The 9,810-nt window shown below is 43.6% G+C and overlaps 1 protein-coding gene across 1 annotated transcript; it reads left to right on the forward strand.

Moving 5' to 3' along the window:
* Nucleotides 1-507: 507 nt before the first annotated feature.
* LOC134377607 (chorion-specific transcription factor GCMb-like) lies at nucleotides 508-7,039 on the forward strand. Its single transcript, XM_063096096.1, has 5 exons — nucleotides 508-591; nucleotides 4,022-4,274; nucleotides 4,382-4,494; nucleotides 5,038-5,163; nucleotides 6,101-7,039. The coding sequence occupies exons 1-5, from the start codon at nucleotides 508-510 to the stop codon at nucleotides 7,037-7,039; spliced, it is 1,515 nt and encodes a 504-aa protein (XP_062952166.1).
* Nucleotides 7,040-9,810: the final 2,771 nt, after the last annotated feature.

The following is a 9,810-nucleotide window of genomic DNA, read 5'->3' on the forward strand; positions in this document are numbered from 1 at the left end:
CGGTTAGAAAAAAGTTGATTCTCGACCTAAACGAGGCGTTCCAACGTGCCTTCCCCTCCCTCCATCCCCGACATCTTGGCCTCAGTTTCCCTTCACTTTAAGGACAGCTGAACCGCCCCCCCTTCGTTCTCGGCTCTGTCGGGGGGGGGGGTGTGACTGGGCCCTCGAGCGTGGGCGCCAGCGAGCGAGGCGACGGAAGGCGGAGCCGCGGGACAGGTATCTTATTAAACCTGCTGGCAGCTGTCACACGCCACCGCTGCCGTCCTGGGTGAGACCTGTCAGCACCGGGGGCCGAGGCCATAACCGTCGTCCTCAGCTTCTGGACTTGTCAACGGTGTCTCTCTCTCTCTCTCTCTCACTCACGCGCGCGCACACACACACTCACGTGCACACACACACTCACGTGCACACACACACCCTACTATATTTTTAAAGAGTCACCTCGCACACCTCTCGTTTTTTCTTCTTTCAGGAGTCTGGGCAAAGAGCTTGAGCGACGTGGAGCAGATGCCGGCGGACGCGGTGCAGGGTCGTGTGTGCTCCTACGGGATGAAACTCAACTGGGACATCAACGACCCGCAGATGCCTCAGGTGAGTGAAATCGAGTGTGTGGGGGCAACGCGTGGCGCTGTCCATCTGAAGAAGGGGCAAAGGCATCCCAGTTCTTGCAGAAACTTTGTGGACAGACCACAAACACACTGCTGGGGGGCCCTCAAAAGCAGAGGGAACTTCTCTGGACTTTGCGAAATGCAGAGTTGAGTTTAGAGATGTTTAGCAATTGAGTTTAGTTGAGTTTAGATCTCCTAGCAATTTTCTTGCTCTTGTCTGAAAACACCGAGGGCAGCAGGCAATGTCAATCGGGCTCCACTTTCTCAGTAGTAAGGTGAGGGCAGGACACCTGGTCCCTTCACTTTCCTTTAACTGAGGTGGAAATCGGGTACCTCTCTCCTTATACCTCTACTTGAAACCCATGGGAAAGTTAGGGGAAATCTCGGCAAATATAAATACCACTGCTTCTCACTCAGCAAAACTGTGAGATCGGATTATGAATGGAGGTGACCCGAGTCTCAAACAAGTAGCTCGACTTGAGCAATTTATTCTGACATCCTCCATTGCCCAGAGGAGGCCCCACAGTCATGCAAAGGAGGGCAACGCGCCCAATGATTATTTCTTTCCTAATGTCAAGGAGATCATCATTCTTTTAGGGTGAATTTGTTTTTGTTTTGTTTTAATGGAGCAAAGCAGTTTGGGGCCAAGTCCAGGGAATGAACTTGGTCATACTGGTTTGGGTCAAGACTGAGGAATGACTTTGAACTCCTGGGTGTAGGTGGGCGGTAGAATGGGAGTTGCTTCCTAATATTTACAAAGGTGGACTTCCTGCAATGTTGGTACAGGAATAAGAGACTTAGCCTTTATTCAGCATCTACTATGTGCCAGATAGTTGTTCAGATGAATAACAGTTCATTAGCAAGGTGTGTAGACTCTCGAATCAGCACATTTTGGAGCAGGTTTGTCTCACTTGTTTGTTTTAAAGGCTGCCTGCCTTAGAGTTGTGCTGTGCCATTTTTGTGAAAGTGGACCCCAGTACAGCGAGTGAGTCTCATTCTCACTGACTTCAGTCACGTACATCTTCCTGAGAATCCATCTGATCTTGCATTTTAGAAGAGTCACATCTAAATAACACAATAATGGCTCATCTCTCAGCATTTTCCAGACTTCTTATATAAATAGGAATTATTTTTCTTTTAGGAGACTGGTTCTTAAGAAATGCATGTGATATCTCAAAAGGGACAGACACACTAGGATATAGAAAGAGAACTGGAGAAAGTTAGCATGGTCCTGCTCTGGCTGCTCAGTGTAGAGAACAAAACTGGCTATATGACCTTGGGAGAGTCCTTGAATTTGCCTTAGTCTCAGGCTACTCACTTGTCATCAAGTGGTGGAACTAGATAATTATCTCACACTCTTGTCCAGGACTACTGTCAGACAGTTTTGTGTGTGTGTGTGCGTGTGTGTGTGTGTGCGTGTGTGTACACATTCATGTGCCAACACATTTGAACAAATGAAATCCAATCCTGGACATCCTCTGCTATTGTTTTTATTTAAAAACACAGCCTCTATGGCTTTGCCTATGGTGTAACTACCTCAGTAGCTGGTGTGAGGCAAGGGAACCTAGTCTATACCCTTATATGGGAGTCATAAAGAAGTACTGTCTTTTGGAAAATCGTCAATTTGTTACTAAGATCCTTAAGTTGAAATGTTCACTTTTGAAAGAAACATATTTGCATTTAATATAACTTTAGAGGTGGTAGTACATCATTATATATTTCACTTTTGAGTTACCTTAAGTCTTGATCTTAAGTCAATGTATTAATTTATGTCAATTGTAATATTTCAGGGGAAAGATAAATAATGCCTATTAGTAATAACAATGATTTCAACAATATCCTTGTGGTTTTGAAAACAACCTTATTACTGTTAGAATATGCAATATTAACGATGTACACAAGTCTGAATTGTCTAACTTATAATACTTTGGCTTTGCAAATGTTCAATTTAATTTTCCTGGGTGGTAGAAATGGGGAGGAGGTACAGATGGTTTACTGCTGTGATAGTACTCCTCTGACTATCACACCGGTAAAGCTAGTTGGGGCCAGTCTGCCACAAATCTGTTTATATCCCAGCTATGACACTGTGGAAGGTTATCTAGCTAACCTCCACTTTCCTATCTGTTAAATAAGAGGAAGGATGCCCATCTTGCAAGGTTTTTGTGAGGACTGCAGATATTGCCTAACATGGCTCTGCAGGCCATCCTGTCTCTGTCCCCAGTACTACTTAATTCAGCATTGCAGTGTGAACACAGCTCTAGACAGTACAGAGAAGAATGTACATGGCTGTGTTCCAACATAACCTTTTATGAATACTGAAATTTGGATTCCATATAAATCTCATGTATCACAAAATGTAATTCATCTTTTGATTTCCCCCCCACCCATTTAAAAACGTAAAAACCATTCTTAGCTTGAAGTTACAGAAAAGCAAACAGCAGATCAGATTTGGCCCATGGTCCCTGGTTTCTAGACCACTGCCCTGATGAATACCTGGTAAATAGTAAGTGCTCAGTATAGGATAATTTTACGTTACACTTATATACACGAAAGACATTGATTGCAGTATAAATAATGCATAAAATGGACAGAGACCACCAAATATGAACACTAAAGCAATGTTCAGTATCGTAGATATAACATTATTTCATCCATGTGGCTTTCTTGAGGAGAATGACAGTCCCATATTGCTCTGGGGAGCAGTCCAGTACCGGGCAGGCTCAAGGTTTACTGTTATGGTTAAGTCCTTCATCTACTGTGAACCTTTTCAACTCGGAGAGCTAAGTTGGGAGTAGGAAGGGAAGCTGTTCTAGCCTCTCTGAGGGTGCTTTGGGTATCACTGCTGATGTGACTGACAGGTTTAGGATAGAGAATCAAGAGCTTTTGAAGAAAAAACACTGACTTAAATATACTTACAAGTTAAATTGCATTTCAGTGATAGAGCTTTCCAGTCACTTTTTGTCCTGACACTTCAATACTTAACTTGAAAATGTTTTGAACATTTAAACACACCAAGAAGTGGTGTAACAGAGTGCTCAGTAGCACAGGCTCTGGAGTCAGACTACCTAGAGCCAGGCCTTGCTGGCTGTGTGACCTTAGACAAGTTAATTAATCTCTCTGACTTCCATATCCTATAAAATGTGGATAATAATAATGGTTCAAATTTCTGCACGTGTTGTGAAGGCTAGATGAATTAGTGCAGCATCTAGAAGGTAAGAGCTACATAAACAGTTATTAGCCAGAGAGGCAAACGTAGACTGTGACATTTCGTGACAGAGTAAGTTATGGGTTGTACAACATTTCTGGGTGTGAAAAGAACTCGTTTCTGTACTAGCTGGTCGTAGAAAACGTCAAGGGCGAGGTGTGCGTTCGGGCTGCCCAGAGCTGACCCCTCGTCCTGCGCTCGTCTCCAGGAGCCGGCCCACTTCGACCCCTTCTGTGAGTGGCCCGACGGCTACGTGCGCTTCATCTACAGCCGCGACGAGGAGAAGGCGCGGCGCCACCTGAGTGGCTGGGCCATGCGCAACACCAACAACCACCACGGCCACATCCTCAAGAAGTCGTGCCTGGGCGTGGTGCTGTGCGCGCGGGCCTGCGCCCTGCCCGGCGGCGCCCGCCTGCAGCTGCGGCCAGCCATCTGCGACAAGGCGCGCCTCAAGCAGCAGCGTGAGGGCGCGGCCCGGGAGGGCTCTGTCCCCAGCTCCTGTCCCCTTTCTTCCTTCAGAAGGGTCTGGGGGAGGCATTGCTATGATTTCTTCTTCTGGGCTTTGCAGAGAAAGCGTGCCCCCACTGTCACTCTGCTTTGGAGTTGATGCCCTGTCGAGGGCACAGCGGATACCCTGTAACCAATTTCTGGCGGCTTGAGGGCAACGCGATATTTTTTCAGGTAGGTGGGTGAGAACACATGTTTCGTTTTGTTTTGTTTTCCCTGGCCAGTACAGGGATCAAACCTGGACCTTGGTGTTATCGGCACCTTGCTCTAACCAACGGAGCTAAACGGCCAGCCTGAGAACACAATGTGATGGATATTTTTCATCAGACCATTTAGAGACCAAGTCGCTTGCGATGTGCCTTGGCAGCTCTAAAGCAAACAAACTACAGCTTCAGTGGCCAGAAATAGGTGCTGGAGCTCCCCAGGGACCTACCAGAAGCCCAGGAATTCACTCACCTACTGTGTTCTTTAAGGTCCAGAGATAGTGAACCAAGGTATAGTCATAGTTCATTTAATACAGTGAAAGGATTGTGGGTGATCTTTTAAGATGTCTATTATTCATGCTGTTTTAGTTGTTCAAGAATTTTTTCTCTGTCATTTTGGAAAACAAGAACAAAAACTTGGGATCCTGGGAAAGGCATCATAAATTTTTGGCCAACATTGCCAGCTTCCTTTAGAGGAATAAATAACATGTGATTTATTTCTTCACTAATGAAGGCCAAGGGAGTTCATGATCACCCAAGACCAGAGAGTAAATCAGAGACGGAAGCTAGAAGAAGTGCCATCAAGAGACAGATGGCCTCTTTTTACCAGCCCCAGAAAAAGAGAAATCAGCAATCCGAGGTAACGGAGAGCTGGCATTCCACAGGGGTCTGTATTCATTTCAGGACAAGATAGACTGATTATGTGTAATATAAATGTTATATGTTTACAACAGTTTGATTTTATATGAAAATTATATATCTCTAACAATATATGAAGTCAATGTTTGGGTAAGGTTTCTAATCCCTTCCTAAAAACAAACAACAAAGGACCTCTCATAACAATCAAGTCAGGATGTGTGCTGACATCCTTCTACAAGGACAGTTATCCAACAGCAATAAAGAAACCTGTGCATACCAACAGGGAGTTAACAGTGCACCCCTGAGCCAGTCCTTGACATATTTACACAGGAACAGATAACATTTCTTTGGGTTACTTGGTCTGGTTTGGCCTTTCAACAAAAGCGTGCCAAGCAGGCAGAGTGGTAATGTGAGGATAACAGAAACTGACCTTGTTCATGCACTTCCTACGTATCAAGCACATATCTAGGAATTTCACACATTTAATGGTCACAGAAACCCTATGAAGATGTTACTATTATTAAACCCCATTTCTCAAATGAGGACTCTGAAGCTCAGAGAGGTTAAGTAACTTATAAGTAAGGGTCAGAGGCAGGATTCGAACCCAGGTTTATGTGACTCCTGAATCTACACTACTGTGAAAACAGTATGAGTGAGAACAGGACCACTTCCCACTCAGACCCATCCTGCCTGGCTACAGTGGACCCCTCACTCAGTAGTGTGGTTGTCGTGCCCGAGTGAGCTCAAGCTTAGCAACCCCAGGAACACGTGCCTGAATCATGTCCCTGAGCAGTGCGGTATTCACAGCACAGAGCCCACCAACTGGAAGTTTCTTGTTATTTACTTGGTTGGCTATTACTACAAGTGAGGGTGTCCACGCAATTTACATACCATATGTCTGTTTTGTTTTTTGTTTGTTTGTTTGTTTGTTTGTTTAGGCAGGAGAGAATCAAGACAACAGTGAACATTTCAACAACATACCTCCCCTAGAAAATTTGGAACTGTTTGATATAATTACTGACACCGGTTTCCCTATTCCAGGGCAGCCTTGCCCCTCCTTCCCAAACTCTGATGCTTACAAAGCTACCTGTGACCCAGCCACCTTTCAAGGGGACATAATGACCCCCTTTCAAAAATGTTCAAACCCAAGAATCTGTTTGCCCAGGCCAGCTTGCAGCTATGAATTGGCAGGCCCTGGCTTTACAAGTTTGAGCTCCTGTCCCACCCTTTATAAAGATTCCACCAGTGTCCCTAATGATGCAGACTGGATTCATCTGAACCCACTACAACATAATGTCAATTCATACAGCAGCTATGAGAGAGGCTTTGATTTCACTAGTAAACAACATGGCTGGAAACCAGCACTTGGGAAACCTGGTATTGGGAAGAGGACTGACCATGGGCAGTTCCAGACCATGGCCCCTCACCCTTGTTATAACTCAGAGCTTTCCTGCAGGTACCTCACGACTACCCCACCAGGTGCCCCTGCCTTACAGACCGTGATCACCACCACCACCAAAGTGTCCTACCAAGCCTACCAGCCACCTGCTCTGAAATACAGTGACAATGTGCAAGAGGTTAAGAGCCTTTCAAGCTGTAACTGTGCTTCTGAAAATGCGCCAATGTCCATGTATCCAGAAGCCTTGGAACCTCCAGCTACAGTCACCAGGGCAGCCTCTCCAGCAGGGTCACTTCCTTTGAAACTTTCAGGAGATTGCCGGGCCATCAGACCCACTTTGGCTTTCCCTCAAAAGTCAGCTTCCTCCAGGACAGATGGAGTAGAGACTTGGGATGTGTGTCTATCTGTGTTGGGCTCTGCAATTAGTTGCTCGGACAGAGTGGATCCGTTCTTTAGCTATGACAATGAGGATTTTTAAAAGGCAGTCCAAGGGACAACATAGTATTGATGCATGTGCAGGCAATGAAAGATGAAATGGCAACTATCGTGTTGAATTGGGAGATTCATACTGCAGGCACAGAAATATAGATAGTGGTAAAAATGCTGATTAGCTGAGGAAATGATCAGTCAGAAATGTTTAGATAATATCAGAAAATTTCACACACCTTTTTGAAACCAACTAGAGTACGTAGAAGTAGTCCAGAGGTGTGACTTTCACAATTGCACAAATAAACAAACTGGAGACCATGAAGGTTAAATACAGTTTTAACTTAGCTTATTAGCTGGAGTAGAAGTCAAGAATCCCGATTCTAAGTCTTTCCCTTCAGATCATATTAGGGAATTTCACACATCCTTATTTGGTCCTTAGAGGCTGCCAAAATGACTTCAGGAAGAAATCTTTGCAATCTTATCAAAAATTTCATGAAATTTTTGTTTATCATGTAGAACCTGTTAAAATAGCATCAGGAAGTGATTTTGATCATTTTATCTCCGAAGTATGTATCTACCACTTTTAAAAAAAATTTTTATAAATCTCTGGCAACGTTAAAGTGCAATTGTTTTTAAAAAGAATTTTGGTTTTCAGTATTAATTGAATACCTTTTAATAACGTGATGGTTGTTATAACAGAAACAGCCTAACAATTGTGTTTATTTAGTGGTTTATTCTTGTTCTAAATATATTTTTTCTGATTACGTTTCAAAATTAGGATTGACATATAGCTTTACTGTTCCTTTGTTAGTCTTCATTAACGTAATCGATAATGTTGTACAATTAAATGTAATAAAGACATTTTAAAGTAATGTAGCTGATGCTTGAGTTATTTCAAAACAGAAATAGAAAAAATATTTTTCATATTGTGACCTCGAAACCGTTGTTATATAATATTAAAACTTATTAGTTTGGCAGTTTTGAAGTTAATTTTAGAAATACCCGTTTGCTGTTCTCTCATAACAGAACCCTCCTGAACATTTGGAGAGTGCACACACAGATTCTTGCATTGCTCCCAATACTTAATGAAAATATTCAATTTTCAAATAATGATAAACTACAAAAGAGGGAATTTTTGATAACGCGGGGAGAGACATCTTCAAATTTGCATAAAATACCAATTTGCATAACTAAATTGCAGTAAGTCAGATGCAATTTTAAATCATTGAGTGTTCTAGGTGGGCCTCCTGATTCATAGATCCCTAACACCCTGACGTGAATACGTGCAGCTCTCACCACAAGACTAACTGAGTACGAGCGCATGCCTATGATTTCCCAGCCAACGTTTTCTCAAAGGAGAGGATGCCTCATATACTCATGGGCTATTTTGTCCTGTAGATGTCCATTGCCAAGACCGACAGCTTATCATTATAGCTAACATTCTTATAGGACTTACCATGTGCCAGACACTGTTCTAAGCCCTGAACATATATTAACTTATTTAATACAGCTGTCCCCTGGGCCACCTCAGAAAGGTGGAATGACATACAGTGAGTGGGAGGCCTGGGATTTCAATCCAGGTTGTCTCCAGAGTCCGTGTTCTTAACCAATACATTATACTAGATTTGATTATAGTCATTTATCAACAAAATTTCATTTATACTAAAGTGTTGTACTTGACAAAGAGTGGTGAGTTTTATTACTTGGAGGTGTCTGTGTTTCAAAATGGGACCTGAGGAATCTGAGGAAGACAGGGAGGAGGAGGCAGGGGTGGGAATGAGCAGACATGGTTGGAGGCCCAGAGGCAAGTATTTCCCAAAGCGTGGTACGAGGGTGCCCTGGGGTACAGGTGTGTCTAGACAGTCCACAGATATTGTAATAGTTACAGATATATTTTAACGTATAGCAGGAAATATATAAATAATGCATTCAACCTATGATTTCTGGATATTTTTGCCCAAAGTAAAATAGATTTTGCTTTTGTTTATTTGAAAGCAAAGCAACTTAAGGAAAAATATTAAGCAAATAATACTACAGGTATCACAAGGAAATGCCAAAAGTCATCAAAATGGTTTGAGGACTACTGAAAAATGAGACATACTGCCCTCAAGCAAGGGACCAGGGGCTGAAGGGAAATGGCTCAGCTGAAAGGGGGAAATGGTGATGACAACAGACTCTATAAAGCAGGAGCTGATGGGGCAGCAAGCTCAGGTGTGACTTTTCACAGCTGAGAGCTGAACCACAGTCCCAAGGAGCTCAGACAGGAGGTGCTGGGTGCCGAGGCTGTGACATACGTCATTCTCTCTCTGTCTCTCTCTCTCTCTTTTTTTTGGCAGCTGGCTGGATCAGGGGTCAGAACCCTTGACCTTGGTGTTATTGTTCTGATCAGCCTATGAACCAGAACTAGCCAAGCCTGCTGCTGGACCCAGGACTCCATCAGCAGTTGAGAGCAGAAGAAGGTAGAACAAAGGAGGGGAGGCCAGGTTGAGAGCTGACCCCTTTGATCAAGGCAGTCTTCCCCAGGTAGACCTCCCCAGTGCCAAGGGACACTAAACAAAAACATGAGTTACTCATGTAGTTGATTGAATTATGTCCCCCCAAATCTCACTGAAGCTTGAATTGTGTCCCCCAAGTTTTATGTATTAGAAACTTAACCCTCACCGTGACTGTTAAGAGGATGAGAGGTCCTATTACGGTAATTGAAACATGGAGCCTTGAAGAGGAGATTGGATTGTAGGAACATGAAGTAGTGAATGGATTAAAAATGGTGGTCAGGGGCATAGTTCTGAGGGCTTTAAAAGAAGAAGAGAGTCTGCCTCT

The sequence above is a fragment of the Cynocephalus volans genome, chromosome 5 (assembly GCF_027409185.1).
Source record: "Cynocephalus volans isolate mCynVol1 chromosome 5, mCynVol1.pri, whole genome shotgun sequence".
NCBI lineage: Eukaryota > Metazoa > Chordata > Mammalia > Dermoptera > Cynocephalidae > Cynocephalus > Cynocephalus volans.